Below are 21383 nucleotides of genomic sequence, written 5' to 3'. Positions count from 1 at the left end.
CTAGCCTGGTACCAACAGAAACCTGGAGGAGCTCCTAAACTCATAATTTACCGTGCTAACACACTTCAATCAGGGACTCCATCTAGATTCAGTGGCAGTGGATCTGGGAGTGACTTCACTCTGACCATCAGTGGAGTCCAGGGTGAAGATGCAGGAGATTACTACTGTCACGGTTACCACTACTTCAATAGTAAAGATGTGTTCACACAGTGATACAGAGCTGTACAAAAACCTCCCTCAGTCAGACTGCACAGTGACTGAACTGTTACAGCTGGGACCTACTGCAGGTGTTGAGGGGGAAGAGACAGTGACATGGAACACTGGTCAGTAGAGGAAGTCAACTTTGAATAATGTTAGAAAATATAATAAGATCACATGTTCTCCATCATCATCATAGTCAGGGCACAGACCTATATTGTGGGGTTTAAATTACCAATAAGGGCTACCCAGATATGCCAGCAGCCATTCACCCGTCAGCTTCTACACACACATCAGTTTCCACAATCTGCATCACATAGATGGACGACACATGTCTGCCTGTGTGAATGACACCTGCAGGTAGAATGGGGGCACCGATGTACTAGAAGGGCCAGGGGCTCAAGCACCCCTTGGGGTCTATCTGTGCACGTGTCTGGGGGACAGAGAAAATTACATGGAACACTGGTCAGTAAAGGTCACCTTTGAACAAGGTTAGAAAGCAACATACACATCACATATTCTCCATCATAATCATTATTATAATTATTGTCCTTATTGTCTTATACCATTTACAAAATATTGTAATTTAGCTATAGCTCATATTCACAGTGTCTTACATGGGAGAGGGAGTTCAAAGCAGACAATATACACTCACCTAAAGGATTATAAGGAACACCTGTTCAATTTCTCATTAATGCAATTATCTAATCAACCAATCACATGGCAGTTGCTTCAATGCATTTAGGGGTGTGGTCCTGGTCAAGACAATCTCCTGAACTCCAAACTGAATGTCAGAATGGGAAAGAAAGGTGATTTAAGCAATTTTGAGCGTGGCATGGTTGTTGGTGCCAGACGGGCCGGTCTGAGTATTTCACAATCTGCTCAGTTACTGGGATTTTCACGCACAACCATTTCTAGGGTTAACAAAGAATGGTGTGAAAAGGGAAAAACATCCAGTATGCGGCAGTCCTGTGGGGGCGTAAATGCCTTGTTGATGCTAGAGGTCAGAGGAGAATGGGCCGACTGATTCAAGCTGATAGAAGAGCAACTTTGACTGAAATAACCACTCGTTACAACCAAGGTATGCAGCAAAGCATTTGCTGCAATCCAGCATTTGCTGGAAGAATGTTGCCTGGTCTGATGAGTCTCGATTTCTGTTGAGACATTCAGATGGTAGAGTCAGAATTTGGCGTAAACAGAATGAGAACATGGATCCATCATGCCTTGTTACCACTGTGCAGGCTGCTGGTGGTGGTGTAATGGTGTGGGGGATTCTTGGAACACTTTAGGCCCCTTAGTGCCAATTGGGCATCGTTTAAATGCCACGGCCTACCTGAGCATTGTTTCTCACCATGTCCATCCCTTTATGACCACCATGTACCCATCCTCTGATGGCTACTTCCAGCAGGATAATGCACCATGTCACAAAGCTCGAATAATTTCAAATTGGTTTATTGAACATGACAATGAGTTCACTGTACTGAAATGGCCCCCACAGTCACCAGATCTCAACCCAATAGAGCATCTTTGGGATGTGGTGGAATAGGAGCTTCGTGCCCTGGATGTGCATCCCAAAAATCTCCATCAACTGCAAGATGCTATCCTATCAATATGGGCCAACATTTCTAAAGAATGCTTTCAGCACCTTGTTGAATCAATGCCACCTAGAATTTAGGCAGTTCTGAAGGCGAAAGGGGTCAAACACAGTATTTGTATGGTGTTCCTAATAATCCTTTAGGTGAGTGTATATTTTCTGTAACAAGAGGAAGTTGGTAGCTGGGGATGATGTGGTGAAAATAGGGCCAGATTGGACATTTAGTCATGACACCAGGGTTAACACCCCTACTCTTAGGTGCTGCAAGATCTTTAGTGACCACAGAGTCAGGACACTATTTTACTCTTCCATATGACAGTGAACTCCCTAGCAGGCCAATGTCTTCTTCAGTGCTTTTGTGTTTTGGAATTTGATCTTCAGACTAGATAGAAGAATGCCTCTTACTGGCCCTCCATCTCTTCTTTCAGCAACATCTCATCTTCCATCCAGGGACCAACCAGGACCGACTCTGTTTAGCGTCATATACAAACCATCAGTGGGATGCATGGTCCTATGTTGTTGTCGTCATCATCATTAGGGTTGTAACTTGTTACATTTGTCATGTTCTGAAAGTGTATCTACAAAGTTAATGAATATCCCCATATCCAAGTATTGATGTGATCATCTAGCATTAAATTAACTGTCTTCATGAACAGATTACAGACCATGAATACAACCTGATCCTGGATTGAAACATAAGACATGTCCAGTACATACACTAATATGAAGGATGTTGAAGTGTATGAATGTATGCTTATTTATGTTTAGATAACAAAAGAACATCTGTTTATTTGTACACAGGAAGTCACGTTCATGCATGACAGTTTGACAGTAATTAGCCAATGGGCTTTCAGTAATTCTGTCCTCTGTGTCTATAAAGCTGAGGTAAGACCGGGAAGAAATTTGAGATGAGATGAGATTGAGTTCATTAGACAGTGTGTATGTAGACTGAGTCTGTAACATCATGAACAACAGACCATCAAATGCTGCAATAAATAATTGAATGACTCTCTCTTGACAACCGGGTACACAATCATTATTTCACCATGGCTGATTTCTAACGAGGATAATATAAATGTTATCTGAAAAAATTAAGTGATCACTGAACCTTTTTCTTTCATTTACAGAAAAGTGAAATAAACAAAACTGCCATACATGGTTTCAATTCAGAAAGGCTGTACAGAATTGCATTTTAGAAAGGAGCACACATTCAGACAAATGCAGTTTCATGAAGACAAGATGCAAGCGTAACTATAGACTTGTTTTTACCTGATTGTAGAGCCAGCTGTGCCCTCAGCTCGACCTTCTCTTCAGTCAGCCGCTTGATCTTCTCCAATTGTTTGAAAGTAACAACAGTTAATTATTCACTCCTAAATATCTGGTTCTTTTACAATCATAACTCAATTCACAGTGTCAGCCATAATATTAATTCTTACCTTCATGTGCCGAGCTAAAACCTCCTCCAACCTCTGCCTTCTTGCCCTTAAAAATAAATTGAAATTGACAAATAAAATTGGAAGCAACATGCTTTAATAACAAGTTATGCATCTGGGTAAAGTGAATGAACCCACACTTACCTATGTGGCCATCCTTTACATGGTGGTGTGGAGTACCTCTCTGGTGCCTTGGAGTCCTGTGCTTGCTCCATCCTAAAAATAAACATAAAAGTTGGTGAACAGGTAAATATGGTGAAACCAAGTAAACATTACTGCCACACAGTCATTCTTCTCTGGGAAAAAAACTACAGAAATGTCATGATCTGAAAGCAATGTTTAGAAAAGAGGTTTAAAAAACCGACAGCATAAGACACACACAGGCCGGCTAATAAAAATGTGGATACACAAAGACACACGACACCTCAGTAACGGAATTGTAACAAGTGCAGGTTTAGCTAGTCTATCTAAATTTACTGTCAAGAGTAACGTTATCCACATGATGTGGATAACGTTACACAAAGAAACATGATTTAGCCAACGTTACGTATCAGTTGATAAAAGCTACAAGGAATAAGCGCATATTCTAACATTCTGTCACACCCTGATGTGTTTCACCTGTTGTCTTGTCCCCGCCCCTCACCAGGTGTTCCCGGTTCCCTATTAGCCCTGTGTATTTAAACCCTGTTCTCTGTTCGGCAGTTGCCAGATCGTCTTGTCGTTTCCAGCGTTTTATGTGTGCATCATCCATTCTACCTGTCCTTCCATTCCCCGGATTACGACCCTTGCCTGTTTTTCGGATTACGAGCCTGCCTGCCCTCTCCTGTACCTTCAACCATCTGACCGCCCGACAACGAACACTGCCTGTCCCCCACTACGAGCCTACCTGCCCTCCCCTTTACTTGTTAAACTGTTGATATGCGAAGAAGCACAACACATCAAAAATTTAGGATAAATGAAGAAACAAAAATAGTAAGCAACCAAACTTGTGGACACACGAAGAAACAAGGGTTACTGTAGGTATTTCAACTCAGGCCAACGCAGTTTTTTTCAAGCTCAGTTTCTATAACTTTTTTTCCTGCCAATGATTTAGAACTTGCGTTCAGTTACCAGTGACTCTGACTAAAGAATTTGAATGTTAATAGAATATTGCAAACAGTCATTGTTTAATACAAAAGTCATTACATTCTGACTCAGTAACCTAACAACACTTAACGCTAGTTATTCATAATAGAACAGAACTCACCATAGCTATGTAGGTGTTCAATAATTTTCAGTCCGATGTCCAAACAAATCTTTATCTTCGTTTGTTTTGGGAGTTGTAGTAAAACAATGTCATAATCAACATGTTGTATTGTCCAATTCAGAGCATATGGCTTATACCTTATAGGAGTTGTTCTTTTTCCTGAACGAGACTTAAAGAACCAAATCACTAAAATGATCAATTGTTCACATTACTAGAACGTTGTATTCCTAGCGCGCAAAAATGGCGATTGTCTTGCCTTATGTGCAATTCCCATTCGCTACAGTGCCATCTACGGACACGGTGGTGTTTAAACACAGTAAAGAACTGTCCTACATGAAGCGATTAAGGTCGAGGCTATAGACGAGTAGTTGAGCCGGTACCATGCGTAAAATGGCCATTGATTCTGGAAAAAGTGATGGTAAGCAATGGCGAGAGACTGCTGTTTCTATGTGTTTACTGTACACGTCTACACTCAACCAGTTTAAATTACTCTGGTTTTGGTTGGTTGGATGTTTGGTAAAAACAGAGAATGTCAGCTGTCTAATAAAATGTTTTCTAGTTATCTACTCGACGCATCTTTCTCAGAACAATGATAGGCAATAGGCCTAACTGGTGTTATATCTTTTTCAAGTTTCAAGGTTTATTTGTCAAATGCACCGAACAACACAGACAGGACGAGTTGCACCAAATAACTTTTACAGGAATTGTTTAATAGATTAGGCAACTATTTCTTAGATAGCTGTAACATGGCGCAGCCTTCAAGATAAACATTATATGAAATGTACCACAATATTTATGGAGAAAATGTGTGTTGGGAAGCACGCTGCCAAAAGATGATTATTTGCATTTGACCCGGCCACATCAACTGCGTCCATACAGGTAGGCCATGTGATTCTGCTTGCTTTGCCTCTCTGAAAGTTGTGTTCATTGGTTATCATTGGCTGCTGATGTCACATACCGGTACTTTAAGCTAATAGTGCAGGTTTATAATCACAGTTTTTCTTTCATTTGCGTTTAAAAAATCCATCACTGGTGGTCCCCGCAGGTTAAGTTGCCGTGAAATACCTACAGTGTGTCTTATTTCTATGCACGTGTTCACAATGCATTCGTGTGCTGGGTGTTTCTGCAACATTTTGACAATGTTCGTTGTGGAGCAAATCATCAGACTACTGCAAAATTAGTTTATGCAGGAAAAGCTACGGATATCTTAATTTTTTATATACAACAATGTCAACAACAGAACACGCTTAAGCACCATTAGATTTTGGGTTATGTTCAGATAAAAAGTATACTTAATACTTGTAAATAGTTTGTCCTCTATTTGCACTTCTGGTTAGATGCAAACTGCATTTTTTTTTGTACTGTACTTGTTCACTGACAATAGATTCAACGTACTGTATTCAACTTATCAACTTACTGTAATTGAACAGTACAAGTACAGTACAACAAAATGCAGTTAGTGAGTGGGGTTTTTGTTATTTTAAATGTCAGTGTATATTCTGCTTTACCAGGTGCCAATCTGAACAAAAGCAAGAGGGTCTACACCAATCAACATTAACAGGCCAGACGTGCGATTGAGAACTCATTTGGTATGACGGTCACAAGGTGGAGAATTCTAGGCAGACCGTCGGAATTCCTACCAGACAAATGTACACGTTGTGAAGGCCTGTGCTGTACTGCACAACTATCTGGCCTATACAGATGCTGCCAACACACCTGCAACTAAGTATATACCACCTAGTTTCAAAGACTCTTTTGTATCGACACTCAGAGTAAGGGACACAGAGACAAAGTTCTCTTTGTACATTATAACCGTTTTATTAATTATTATGCACAGAGACTATTATGAGAGACGCGTCATCCGCTTACACACACATAATCGTCTGCGGAGTCTCTAACTCAATATAGCTCATTCAACTGTATACATCACATAGGAAAAAGGGGTGTGGTAAGATGCTGCCATCTGTCTCATGTCAATCAAACACGTTTCCCTTTGTTCTATCACACAAGTCAAATGCTATCTTCCCCCACCTTATCCTTCCTGCCATAAAGTTTACTGTAGTGTTTACCCAAAGGGGCCAACTGACCTTACTCCCCCCAAGGACCACATTCCTGAGGAACAAAAGACTGACACCCTTCTTCTAGGCAGGAGGACATGGCCCAAATACCTAATAATCCTCTGATATTATACAGACGTGTGTCACAATCAAAGTAAAGATCTACATATCAGCCAAATGGAAAGACAGACATTTCTCGAATGTACCTTAGTTCAAAATTACCATAACACAGGATACGGTGCTGAGGGCTGGCCTACTGGACTCTCAGTGAATTATGGACATACACATTTAAAGAAAACCTCTTTATTTTGTTAAATGTTTGTATGTAAGTGTAACAAAGTATTGCAAACAGTGAAAAGAGCAGACTACAAATATCTTATTTAAAATTCAGAGAAAGTGCACTCAAGTATTTTGTTTAAACATGCACTTTCTCTGCATTTTAATTCAAGGAATAAATAAAATTAAACAATATTGAATCAAATAACTCAAAAGTCCACATCCATGAAGTATGCAAGTTATTTAGTCACTTTGAAACAGATTACTTTAGCCACATCGATGTATTCAAACAGTGTCTTCAGCACTTTCTTTCCCCATCTCAAATAAAAACTGATGGATTTTGAACTTGGCTAGACCTTTTATGTTGTGGCAGTAAACGGATCAGTTCACCTATGGTGTGACAAAATATTGCAATATCATCTTCAAACTCTGAAGTGAGCATGGCATGTCTCTCTTCCCTCTTTTCTGCGCTGATCCAGAAGGTTAAGTCGAGCCGTAGTGTCATCGTTCTTCCTAATTGTATTCAGTGCTCTCTAGGAGGACGAAGAGGAGTCGAGGCAGGATGTACCTAGAAAGACACTTCTAGGTTGTTTTTGGTGGACAGGTCTTTGGTAATTAGACATGGAAGGTTCTAATGGTTGTCTGTTCTCAGACTCAGTGTCAACTGATGCAGCTGGTGAAGTTACATTTGAGTCCAGGTCAGATTCAGGTGACTGTAGGATTGATGAGCTGCTGGTGTACTCCATCTCCAATGACAACACGTTACTATTCAACAGGGCTACTCAAACTGAAGGGAGGAGGGGGACATAACATAAGCTTGAAGTACATGACTACTGAAAATAAACAGGCATATGCCTGCTTTCAAGTAACCTTAAACCTATGCCACAATATCACTGTCGATGTATAAAAGTAATATTTTTATTTAATCATTATCTCTATCTCTTCTCTCTGCTTTCACCTATGCTCTGTTCCAATATGGTCTACTCTCTCCTCTTCCATGTCCCCTGTTGGCTCTCTATTCCATTCTGTCCATCACTATTATTCATATTGTTACGGGCTCTACATTATTTGACCACTGTAAGAAACCGCCGATTTCTAACACTATCAAGACTCTTGTCCCTACACAAAGTATAACCGTTAAGAGATGATAATCATTTTCTCCTAATAAGGTTATTCAGGTTCAAGTTAATACATTGTTCACACATTTACTTAGCATTTAATGTTGGATGAACAACTAGCTAGCATGGAAAAATAGTTCTACTAGTGTTAGCTAGCCAAACTTGCTTTACATAACTAAATCATGGCAAAATAGTACTAGTGTTAGCTAGCCAAACCTGCTTTACCCAAAACGTCTGTTTCTAAAGATACAATTGTGGCAGCAATATTGATAGCTACATCTAAATATAACTACATTTAACTGAGTAGTTAGCAAATTAACACAGCCATGCAAATATACAACAGGTAAAATGAACGCCACAGAATCACTGGAGTATACACTTTTAGTTTGGTTTCTCAGACAACGTGACAAAAATGTACATTTACTCCAAGTCCATGGGGATAACTCAATTGTATTGAGAAAAATGTCAACAAAGTTTAGTTTTTGTTTCCTGTGTTGCTGATAGGAATCTTTAATATTTACTGGCCAGTTAGCCAACTTTGTAGTAGAAGTGATCAACAATGAATTTGCACTCAATTTGAATTTGCCAATTAATAAAACAGAACTTACCTTATGTCCTCACCAAAATTGGAGCTGGTTTCACTGTGTTTTAGGTGCCCGGGAGAGCAAAGAAAGCATTATATAAAATGGATGTGCTTTTTTTCCCTCATGCATCTCCACTTTTACTCTTCAATTTCTTCTTTAGTCCTACATATTTGTCCCTCATCAGTTTCCACCTTTTCTGGCAAGTTGCTGGCACTTCACCCAGACTTTCTCCTATCAAAAATACCTCGATTTGAGCCATACCTCCAGACTCCATTGTTGTTTCGTCTTTGTTGATACAGGAAGTCAAATTCGGGCCATCCAACCAATCATTGTTTGTGCGGCTCTGCGGATCACGTACGCGTAGCTACGCGTTTTTACATTTTTGGGCTGGCGCGGGTAGCCTATGCTGTGAAGGCTTTTGCGGCTTTCTGCGGATCCTACACAGAAGCGTTTGACATTGAAGTATAAATCAGCCTTGAGGCAGTGTAACAACACGGCCTCGGAATATGCCCTCACGTTTTCCGACAGTAGCGGTGTCCAGCAGATGGATGAACCGGCTATTCGGACAGCCTTCCGCAAAGGGTTGCGGACAGAGGTCCAGTTGGAGCTGGCGAACGTAAGCGGTAATCAGGACGCGTTCATCGCCTGAGCGATCCATTTTGATGGGCAGCTCCGGGACCGGGCCGTCTGGTGTGTTACCATATCATGCCCCCTCTGGTAGAACTGGAGCCTGATCAGCCCTGATTGACTCCAGAGCAGCAGGGAGTTTCTTAGACCAGTCTCTGGTTACTGCACAACCATTGCCAATGCACCATTTGAGGTCCTCGATTCCCATTCAAGCACTGGGTGGTCGTCCTGTGGGGTCCGGCTCCATAACCCACGTGACCCGCCCTGTCACTCTTACCATCAACAGCTGCCATCAAGAGAGACTGGAACTACTGGTGCTATTGTCCTCCCTACATCCCGTCATCCTGGGCCTTCCGTGGCTTCAAAAGCACAACCCCACCATCACCTGGAGTAAGAGGAAGGTTCTGGGATGGTTGACGAGTTGCCGGAAAACCTGCATGGCTGTCACGTGTGGAGGGCGCCCCCCCAGTGAACATCCCACCTGAGTATGCAGACTTGAGCAGGGTGTTCTCCAGCAAAAAGGCCAGGTGTGTCCCTCCCCATCTCTCCTGGGACCAAGGCCGCTTTAATGCACAGGCTTACCTGGGCTGAAGCCCAGGGGCCTCCCAAGTTCAGGGGCCTCCCATGTTCAGGTTCATGATTAGCTGAAAAGGTCATATTGTTTTGTAACTTGTCAGGTTTTCTGTTAATCACTCTAATTGCACGTTACATGGCTGCTGATTGATCCAAATTAGGAGTGACCCCCGTGGGCTTACCTATCAGAATGTCTATAGTTAGTTTTGGGGTGTGTCCCTCTATGATTGAGTGACATTAAGTGGAAAATGTCAGGGAGGACGTTTGAGAGTGGTGCCCAGAAAAGAAAAGAAAGAAAAATATTAAGAAGGAGATCTACTAAAGAGCATCCCAAAGCTCACCAGATTTTTTAAACCAGCTGCTACTGAAGATGGACCCAGGACCGGAGGAAGATCGCAATCCCACTTATCAGAGGGAGCGGAGGAGGTGCAGACCACGCAGGTGGATGTAGCTGGAGAGGAGCAGGGGAAAAGTGAGCAGCACGTCTGCAGTGGAGTTACTGAAATTTTGAAGAAAACTCCATACAGTGTTTCCAAACACAGACATAGCTCGACTGCAATTCCTTACTATGCCAGTGACCAACGCGAGCGGAGAACGGTCCTTCTCCAAACTAAACTGGGCTTGGTGAAAAATAGACTGCGATCAAGCAAGTCATCTCACACTGATGTCTATTGAGCATGACATCCTTCGTGATTTGGATTTTAAGGACATAATTAGGGCCTTTTCTTCAAAGAAGACCAGATGAAAGCACTTCTATAAAGGTAAGAAAGTGTAGTATTTATAGCTTATGCAGGTTTTAAATTGTTGTGGTTGTGCATTGTTTTAAGAGAAATCCACATTTATACTGCAAACCTTTCATCTTTTTGGTACCTGGCATTAGGCCATGTTGCTATCCATGGTGCTGAATGGAGTGTGTTTCTGTGTTTATGCATGTGATTGGTTCACAGGGCCCGCTGAGGCCAGAGAAGAGGCTCCTACTTTGATCTGTTGCTGTTCTTTGCTTATGCTGTTATCAGTTATTATCAATATTTGTGCAGACAGGTGATGGTTGGTGATGTTTTTCATAATATCGTTTGAAATCATACTTTTACACATTTTGTTTTTATTATCACCATAAGTTGCTGTGTGTGGTTGTTATATAAAGTGTCTTGCTCAAGTGGGCTCAGTGATATGTTAATGACAATATTATGGTGTTTTCTGGCTCAAAGAGGGAAAACTCACTGTTGTATGTCTCGAAAGAAACTAATGCATTTTGTGATGTAGATGATCTAGATATTACACTTTTTTTTAAAAATGAGACTCTATAAATCGAGGGGATGGGGGACCTACAAAACCTCTCAGCCCCAGGGCCTAACATTAGGTTAAGGCAGCCCTGCCTGGGACTGTGCCATTGACCTCCTCAGAGACCGTGCCACCCATGAACAGGATCTATCCACTCTCCGTGGCCGAGAACGAAGCTATGGAGACCTATGTAAAAGAGATGCTGGAGCAGAGGTACATTTGTCACTACTCTTCCCCTGCTTCAGCTAGCTTCTTTTTTGTGAAGGAGAATGACAGGGGCTAAGGCTGTATATAGACCATTACTGTGTACTGCTATCCCATGTCCCTTGTTCCGTCTGCCATAGAACAGTTAAGGGGTGCGTGCGTCTTCACTAAGCTTGACCTCTGGAGCGCATACAATCTTCTGCGTATCTGCGAAGGAGACAAGTGGAAGACGACATTCAGCATGGCGTCGGGCCACTACGAATACCTGGTGATGCCGTACAGGATAGCCAATGTGCAGTTTGTGTTTCAGGCTTTTCTCCACAAACACCATCTGTAAGTAAAAGTGGAGGACTGTGTGTTTCACACCCCCCACCGTTTCCTTCCTTGGATACCACATTGGTCCAGAGGGCATACAGAAAGAGGAGCTGAAGGTGAAATCATGGCCAGTCTCGAAGACCATCAAAGAACTCCATAGTTTCATCAGGTTTGCCAACTTTTACCGCTGGTTCATCTGGGACTTCAGCACCATCACGGCACCACTCGCTAGAACCTCCAGGCCATTTTACCCCCTATTAACGCCACAGCCACACCGCGTCATTAGCATACGAATGGTCCCTATTAGCATGGACATTCTCCTCCACACTATCCACCAGCTCTGCAAAAAATTAAGAGACCACTCCTAATCTTTCTTAAATCAAAATCTCTAAATGTATGGCAGCCATTCCATTCCAGTGTCTGTTAAATTCCAACACAGGGGCACCTCATTTTACTCAATGAGGTACTTATTACCTGAACCAAATCTAATTTAACAAGGAAAAGTATAAAATACACTGCTGTGGTCATCACTATCTTCTTGCAATAGGACCAGCTGGATGGCAGAATCAGTGCAAGTAGTACCTCAATGGTCATTTGAATAAAAAAGAACTATTCAGCATGACAAAACAGTTGAAAATAACAGCTTTGAGTGTGGAAAAGGGTTAAATTCTGGCTTTACTGGCAGAGGGATACAGTGAGCGTCAGATTGCTTCCCTCCTGAAAATTTCAAAGACAGCGGTTCATAAGAACAAGGTCAAGCAACAGACAACAAAGCTACAGACTGGCAGAGGGGGAAAACAACTGTCCACTGACTGAGATGACCGTAAAGTCATGTGAATGTCACACAACACCTGTGGGATGACATCAAGTGACCTACAAAAACAATGGCAAACAGCAGCTGGGGTGAAGTGCACTGCGAGGATTTTTCTAAACAGGCTCCTAGGGGCAGGGCTGAAGTTGTGCAAAGCTAGAAAAAAGCTCTTCATCAATGAGTGGCAAAGAAGAACCAGGCTGAAGTTTGCAAAAGACCATAAGGATTGGATTGTAGAGAAATGGAGTGTGATGGAAATTCCATCGATCAGAACTTTCTAAGGAGTAAGTACAGAGGAAAAATTATCTTGGCACAATTAATAGTTTATTTGCAAATAGAGAGACACCATATTACATACCATAGCCTACGCCTTCCAAACAACTTTATATTATACCTTCAGCAACTTCCATACGTTACCTCATCCATATTTCTCCAATCTGCCCAGTAGGCCATGCATCCGTCACCGAATGAAAACACCATTAACCGGAAAACCTAATAACTCCCAAAGATACATTTGTTCACATGTACAAACACCACAGTAATTTTTACCGGTCCATAGCACGTACGAAGGGGGGTCAAAAATGAAAACCTAAGTGTGGCGAAAAGCCGGATCCAGAGCGTACACCATGGGGTCAACATGCTGCCATCAGTCCCCCTGGTACCTTGATTAATGTGCCCAGCATGTGTCAATAAGCTCGTCAGCCCTTTTGCGAGATACTCCTTACACTGGTGTTTTATACAGTGGTCCAACCACCGTACTGTTAACAGTTTTCTCTTAAGGTCTGACTGTATTGTACACTTACCTCCTGAGTTAAAAATTTCAGCTTGGGTACCTGTACTGGTGAATCCCGAAAATCATGTAAGACATTGACTAGAGGAAAAGGCCTAGTTTGTTGCTCTTAAATTTAGACTGTCTTTTTCACTATCTGTAAAGTAATCTATTTTCAACATTTGATAATAACATTAAACAAGGCAGTACTGCTCACATTCCAATACAGTACTTGACATAAACAAAGCATTAATCTAAGCATGACACAAAATTCATGGCCTGATGACCTTGAGTGAGAGAAGGGGTACTTTCACCGACACCATTCACAGGAAGAGAGAGTGAGGTAGACTTGCCTTTATAAACCTCAGAAAGAAGTTTGTAGTCAAACCTGAGTTGGTCACATAGTCCATATAGAGGATGTGATCCCAGACTCTACTTCATAGAGGTGACAGAACAGGAGATGGTAAGAGACCCTGAGCCAAACACAAAAGGACACCTTCACTCACCTAAAGGATTATTAGGAACCTGTTCAATTTCTTATTAATGCAATGATCTAATCAACCAATCACATGGCAGTTGCTTCAATGCATTTAGGGGTGTGGTCCTGGTCAAGACAATCTCCTGAACTCCAAACTGAATGTCAGAATGGGAAAGAAAGGTGATTTAAGCAGTTTTGAGCGTGGCATGGTTGTTGGTGCCAGATGGGCCGGTCTGAGTATTTCACAATCTGCTCAGTTACTGGGATTTTCACGCACAACCATTTCTAGGGTTTACAAAGAATGTTGTGAAAAGGGAAAAACATCCAGTATGCGGCAGTCCTGTGGGCGAAAATGCCTTGTTGATGCTAGAGGTCAGAGGAGAATGGGCTGACTGATTCAAGCTGATAGAATAGCAACTTTGACTGAAATAACCACTCGTTACAACCGAGGTATGCAGCAAAGCATTTGTGAAGCCACAACACGCACAACCTTGAGGCGGATGGGCTACATCAGCAGAAGACCCCACCGGGTACCACTCATCTCCACTACAAATAGGAAAAAGAGGCTACAATTTGCACGAGTTCACCAAAATTGGACAGTTGAAGACTGGAAGAATGTTGCCTGGTCTGATGAGTCTCGATTTCTGTTGACACATTCAGATGGTAGAGTCAGAATTTGGCGTAAACCGAATGAGAACATTGATCCATTATGCCTTGTTACCACTGTGCAGGCTGCTGGTGGTGGTGTAATGGTGTGGGGGATGTTTTCTTGGCACACTTTAGGCCCCTTAGTGCCAATTGGGCATCGTTTAAATGCCACGGCCTACCTGAGCATTGTTTCTGACCATGTCCATCCCTTTATGACCACCATGTACCCATCCTCTGATGGCTACTTCCAGCAGGATAATGCACCATGTCACAAAGCTTGAATCATTTCCCCAGGTGACCGAGCTTAAATCTCTAAGGGATCGCCCAGCCACCCTGTGGAGAAAGCTCATTTCCGCATGTATCCGGGATCTTGTCCTTTCTGTCATGACCCCAAGCTCATGACCATAGGTGAGAGTAGGAACGTAGATTGACCGGTAAATCGAGAGCTTCACCTTGCGGCTCAGCTCTTTCTTCACCACGACAGACCGATAGATCGACCGCATTACTGCAGAAGCTGCACCGATCCGTGTGTCAATCTCCCGTTCCATCCTTCCCTCACTCGTGAACAAGACCCCTAGATACTTAAACTCCTCCACTTGAAGCAGGCACTCTCCACCAACCTGATGTGGGCAAGCCACCCTTTTCCGACAGAGGACCATGGCCTTGGATTTGGAGGTACTGTTTCTCATCGTCCCAGTGCATGCTGAAGGTCCTGGTTTGAAGGGGCCAACACGACAACATCATCCGCAAAGAGCAGAGACGAAATTGTGTGGACCCCAAACCTGACACCCTCCCGCCCCTGGCTGCGCCTAGAAATTCTGTCCATAAATTCTACTGAACAACTATGGGTGTTATGACAGAAACCAGTGATTTGACAAACCAATCTGAACTCAGTCCACCACCACAGCGATGGTGGTTTTCCCCTCTGCAGGTGGAAGGTCTGTGATGAAGTCCACTGACAGGTGTGACCAAGGCCACTGAGGTACTGGGAGGGGGTGGAGCTTCCCCACTGGAGCCCTTCACCACCCCTTAGACTGTGCACACCGAGCACGACAAAACGTAGTGCCACACAGTCCTCCACATTCCAGGACTTCGCCCTGAGGGCCTCCAGGGTCCCATGTTTTGTGCACCAGGTCACCAACCGGCTCTGCACCAGCTGGGGGACACAACGCCAGTGTGGGATCCAGTCTCCCTGCCTTCTGAATGTCTGTGTCAATATCCCAGGAGACAGGACCCACGATGCAAGAGGGCGTGTCTCTGGGTAGTTCATCCACACGGTCGTGGAGGAGGGAGAGTGCAACTGGAAGTGATCTGGAAGCGCTCGAAGAATAGAGCCCATTGGGTCTGGCGGAGGGTGAGGCGCCACGCTGCTCTGATGTACTCAAGGCTCCTGTGGTCTGTTAGGACAGTGGAGAGGAAATACAACGTCTCCCAGGCCCCTCTAGCCAGTTTCCACTCCTCCAGTGATAACTTCACCACCAGTAGCTCTCGGTCACCCAGGTCGTAGTTCCTCTCCACAGCAGACAGTTTGTTGGAATATGAGGTACAGGGGTGTAGCCGGGGGGGGGTTTCTGTGGTGTTGGGAGAGGACCGCCCCCACCCCGACCTCCGACACATCCACCTCCACAGTGAGGGGGTCTGGATGTTTCAGGAGGGGTGCCATTGTGACCCAGTTCTTAAGATGGAGGAACACCCTCTCCACGTCTGGGGTCCAGTGGAGGTGTTGAAGTTCGTCTTTTAACAACGATGTAAGTGGTGCCGTAATGGTGCTGAAGTCCCTGATGAACCGGCAGTAAAAGTTGGCAAACCCGATGAATACACTTCGAGAATGGAAGACCATCAAAGAACCATCGCTTCTACATTCAGCTCCTCCATCCATACGCCCTCTGGAGGAATGTGGTATCCAAGGAAGGAAACGGTGGTGGTGTGTGTTGTGAGTATGTTGGAGAGTAAATCAAGATGTCATCTATATACACTACTACGTACCTCTCCAACATATCCTGGAACACTTCATTGAGAAAACCCTGGAACACCGCCAGCTCATTGGCTGGCCTGTATGGCATCACAGGTATTCGTAGTGGCCCAACGCTGTGCTGAATGCTGTTTTCCACTCGTCTCCATCCCAGATACGTATGAGATTGTATGTGCTCCAGAGGTGAAGACGTTCTATGGCCAATGGAAAGAGGGACATGGGATAGCGGTACTTCACAGTAATGGAGTTCAGTCCTCTCTAGTCTATACAAGGCCTCAGCCCCCCGTCCTTCTTCACAAAATAGAAGCTGGCTGAAGCAGGGGAAGAGTAGCGACGAATGTACACCTGCTCTCCCAGGGAGACACCTGGCCTTTTTGCTGGAGAACACCCTGTTAAGCAAGGCAAGCTTTCCAGTACCTCATCGACCATCCAAGAACCTTTCCGCTTACTCCAGGTGATGATGGGGTTGTGCTTTTGAAGCCACCGAAGGCCACGGAACAGCACCAGTAGTTCCAGTCTCTCTCGATGGCAGCCGTTGCTGGTAAGAGTGACAGGGCAGGTCACGTGGGTTATGGAGCCGGACCCCACAGGACGACCACCCAGTGCTTGTATGGGAATTGAGGACCTCAAACGGCGCAACAGCAACGGTAGGGCAGTAACCAGAGACTGGTCGATGAAGCTCCCTGCAGCTCTGGAGTCAATCAGGGCTGTTATGGGGTGAGAGAAAGAACCATCAGACAGAACAATTTGGTAGCAGAGCTGGCTATGTCGCTTAAATGCAAGGCAAGCACGGTTCCAAGTTGCTCAGTCTGGGTACTCACCCCTTTCCTGCTCTGTGTCTGGGCCAAGGAGCCCCCCTTCTCCATGCCCTCTCTCCCTGCAGAACAGACACAGCCCCTGACTACTCCAGCGTTCTCTCTCCTCTGACGGGTCTGGTGATTCCCAGCTCCATAGGCTCTGGTTCCACCAAAAGGGGTCGCTCGCCCCCATCCCTGCCCTCTGCCGGATGGTCGAATACGGAACAAAACTGGGCCATGAACCGGGAAACACCCTCAAATCTCCGGAACCACTGTCCCAAGGTGCCGTAGCCCATTCAAGGGTGCGCCCAGTGAGAAGGGTGATTATCACGGTCTCCTTCTCATAGTCGGATATCGGCTGGTCCCCGAAATACAACTCACATTGGAGAAGGAACCCACAGATTACAGTCGTACTTCTCTGGGAAAGATCTCCAGAGTTTCCTCTCCAGAGCACGACTAGACTCCACACGAGTGACCAGAGGAGGCACCGCCGCATTGATGCAGTAATCAGTGCAAAAGGAGCCCTGACTAAGTATTGAGTGCCTTAATTAACATACTTAGGAAACCTTTGCAGGTGTTTTGAGTTAATTAGCTGATTTGAGCTATACTCAGGTCGGCATTTCTGTAGTGTACTAGTGTATTAGTTTTATTCTAATATTTTGAGATACTGGATTTTTGATTTCCATGAGCTGTAAGCTGTTATCATCAAGATTGGAACAAAAAATGCTTGAAATGTTTCACTTGATGTGTAATGAATCTAGAATATATGAAGGTGTCACTTTTTGATTTGAATCAAGGAAAACAATGAACTTTTCCACAATATTCTAATTATTTGAGATGTGACTGTATATGTCATCCAAGGCCCAGAATTCTGTCTCTGTGTCTGCAGGAGTCTGAATATACTGACATTTACATTCTGAAAATAGAATGAACACAGTCACATGAAAGACATTTAAAATCATGAATAAAAACATTAATGCTACTATATAAATTACTTTGTGTTGAAGTAACTACTTGAAAACAAAAAGCAAGTGTCCAGATGAAGATGGCTATGAAGGTCTTGGGTGTTGTGGGTTCAGTTGTCATGAAGGACAGATCTCAGTCATGAAGTGTTCAACTCACAGGGTTATAAACACTATAAGAGCCTCTTGGTAAACAGGTGATATTCTATTAAGGTCAGTAATATATTTTAAATTGTATGACTCACAATAAGATTTGTATTCTGTTGATCAAATATAACTGGTCACTTAAGACTGGCCTCTATTATAAGTTCCTCAAATGAATCAGCTACTTCTCTAAATGTATGCTGGTATGATTCTTCTGGTAGTGTTGTCTGTCCTCTGTGACTTTACCTCCACTATTAAATCAGAGATCAACATATTTAATAAAGGAATATATAACATGGATCACAATTATCATGGCTGTTCTCTTTATGGACCATATGGAGGAATACAAACACGGAATCTAATAATGGACTGTACCTACAGGATAGAGGAATACCAGATAAACAGTAGAAGAAACAAATATAAATCTGGATTAAAATATATATTTCCTTTTATAGAAACAGTCCATATGAAGTGTCCTTTCTATCTGGGAAGATATTAAATTATATTTGTGTTAAATGTGATTCTACATGAGTGATCTTCACTGTTACAGCTGTATCATCACAGAGAGGTTTTTGTATGAGCAGTAATAGGGATTGTATCACTGTGGTGGACTTTTGGTAGCGGCACCAGACTTGATGTTGGAAGTAAGTAAACAAGACAATTAACTTCTTTATTTACCTTTTGATATTTGTTCCATGTTTTGGTCTTGTTTTTTTTAATTCGGCCTTGATATTGAAGATTTAAAAATGTTTCATTGATCTAGAATATTTACAATTGCTTATTATAATGAGGCACATTTAAATATGAATGTTATTCAATCTACTTAATTTGATCAAAATTTACATGCATTGTTTTAAAAATATGGAATCAGCTTACAGTTGTATGAATAAACATACTGTACAGATGTGGATATGATTTAAAAGATTGGTTTTTGTTCAGTGTTAGGGAAGGCAAAATATAAAGAATTAATTGCAAATTTGGAAGTTGATGAGGTTTTTGACCCCATCATCTGTGTTAATAATATAGTCAATTTCATTATTTGAAACTCAGTCTAAAGACATTCAGCTTGTCTAATGAGCAGGAGGTTTTTGTATGAGCAGTAATAGGGATTGTATCACTGTGGTTGACTTTTGGTAGCGGCACCAGACTTGATGTTGGAAGTAAGTAACAAGGTCTTTATATTTGTTCATGATTAAAAGGTTTTAGGTTTCTCACTTTGTGTGAGAAAATATGTTCACATTTTAGAATTGGAGAACTTTTTTTTCTATTGAATTTAGCATTTCTATTAAATAATAATAAATACAATGTTTGAAAATGATAAATTGTTAGTTTCTTTGGGTCTGATTTGTATTATTGAAGCCTTAAAAACATAATGTGTCTTATTGAATTTATAGTTGTTTTGTGAAAGGGACTCAATGTCTTAAGGAGTAAAATAAATAATTGTACACTTGCATGTTTCATAAATATGCTTTGTATAGTAATCATTTCATGACATATGCTCTTACCTTTCATCAATTATAATCTTAAATTAATGTGTATTACTTTAATAAATACAGCTCCGAAAAAAATTAAGAGACCACTGCACCTTTTTCTTTCCTTTCCAAAAAAGTTTAAAAGGAAAGTTTTGAGTGAGGAACAGAAGTGTTCAATTTGCAGTGGTCTCTTAATTTTAACCCTTCTATTCCTCACTCAAAAACTTCCTTTTAGACTTTTTTGGAAAAGAAAGAAAAAGGTGCAGTGGTCTCCTAATTTTTTTATATGTATTTTAGCCGTTAGTGAAGTTGATGTGTTCTTTTTCCCCCCAGGTAACACTGCTCCCACCCTGACCATCCTGCCCCCCTCTAGTGAGGAGCTGTCCAGTACAACAACAGCCACACTGATGTGTCTGGCCAACAAGGGCTTCCCCTCAGACTGGACCTTGAGTTGGAAAGTGGACGGGAACAACAAGAATCAGAAGTCCAGTTCCGGGGTCCTGGAGAAGAATGGTCTATACAGCTGGAGCAGCACCCTGACTCTCACTGCCCAGGAGTGGAACAAGGTGGGAGAGGTGACCTGTGAAGCCCAGAAGAGCTCCCAGACTCCAGTCATCAAGACCCTGAGGAGGGATGACTGTTCTGGTTAGGACCTGTCTGTCACATTACCCTGTGAAGAGAGGCAGCTGGTTCTTTTGCTTTTACTCTGTTTTGACATCAGATGTTTTGTCTTATTGATCATTTTCATCTAGACTAACAGTGAGCTTTGCATGGGTTAATGTGTCCATCCTCTCTGTAGATGGACATTTGATAGATATGATATGGTCTGCTTGTACTGTTATAACACACATTTGCTTTTATGCGTTGATGAAAATAAAGATTTCCCTTTGTAGGAAATATAAGTTGTTGTCTTTCATTAAATTCAAGTATATTTTATTTGCAAATATTGAATGAGAATTAAAAAATAATAAAATAGCCAGATGTGGTTTATTTGAAAAGTTAAATGTCATAGCTTATTATTCATGTTCTTATTGGGAACCTCATTGTCATCAATAAATTGTTCATACTAACACATTATATATAAAATGGTCACAATTTATGCATTGATGAATAGATGAAAATAAAGATTTCCCTTAGTAGAAGATGTATGTTATTTCATTGAATTAAAATGTACTTTATCTCCAAATATTGAATGACAAATAAATAATAATAAATCCAAGTTCATATGTCTTAGCTTATTGTTTATGTCCTTACCTGGAAGATACAAACATTTTCACAGCAGATGTCTGGCCACATGTTGACATGTACTCTTTGCATTAATCTATTTCTGAATGTTTTTGATATTCTTGAATAAAGGACATGACTGAATAGACTTATAGTAGAACAATAAGAACAATTAATCACTACCTTGGTCTCTCAAAAGTGTGATAATCACACCTGCATTTAGCTATATGTATTTTATAACTCATATCACAACTTAAAGATAGTGACAGTTTTCTCTACCTCCAACCTCCTGGGAACAGGGTGAACATCTAGTGACAGTGCTGCTCTATTCTGGGACCAGCAGAACCACCCAACCCTGTCTATGTAAATCTTAGTTTCACTCCCACAGCCACTAGTCCAACAGTTGAGAATGTTCAGCTTCTGAAATCCCCTCAATGGGTCCAGATGTGAGGGACTGATTTTAACCTCTGTGGTGGATTTAGGGATGGAGACATACCAGATACGCCACTAAGTAATACATTACAGATAACATGTGTCCTTCATATTAAACAGTGTATATACTGTACATGTGTCTTGTGTTCAGACCAGCACAATGTCACA

At 42.3% G+C, this 21383-nt stretch overlaps 1 protein-coding gene and 2 gene segments (V, D, J or C); 1 reads left to right on the top strand and 2 right to left on the bottom strand.

Moving 5' to 3' along the window:
• The window catches only part of LOC105010039, a 57515-nt gene that overhangs the window by 11367 nt on the left and 24765 nt on the right, over positions 1-21383 (bottom strand).
• On the bottom strand, positions 16125-17774 carry LOC117593616. Its single transcript, XM_034289338.1, has 2 exons — positions 17006-17774; positions 16125-16891 (listed from the first exon to the last, which is right to left on the bottom strand). Exons 1-2 carry the CDS (start codon positions 17475-17477, stop codon positions 16443-16445), a joined length of 921 nt encoding a protein of 306 aa, XP_034145229.1. The 5' UTR covers positions 17478-17774; the 3' UTR covers positions 16125-16442.
• Positions 19151-20461, top strand: LOC117593624. The segment is given in 2 exon segments: positions 19151-19247; positions 19893-20461. A coding segment is annotated over 1 exon segment (243 nt).

Source organism: Esox lucius, chromosome 21, assembly GCF_011004845.1.
Source record: "Esox lucius isolate fEsoLuc1 chromosome 21, fEsoLuc1.pri, whole genome shotgun sequence".
NCBI lineage: Eukaryota > Metazoa > Chordata > Actinopteri > Esociformes > Esocidae > Esox > Esox lucius.
Note: the sequence above shows the minus strand (reverse complement) of the source record. Positions and strands in the feature narration are given on the sequence as shown.

Coding starts and splice junctions, on each gene's coding strand:
- LOC117593616 (XM_034289338.1), bottom strand. CDS start 17,477: ATGCGGCGGTGCCTCCTCTGGTCACTCGTGTGGAGTCTAGTCGTGCTC. Junction 16,892..17,005: donor AGACACAGAGCAGGAAAGGG/GTGAGTACCCAG, acceptor ACCCCATAACAG/CCCTGATTGACTCCAGAGCT.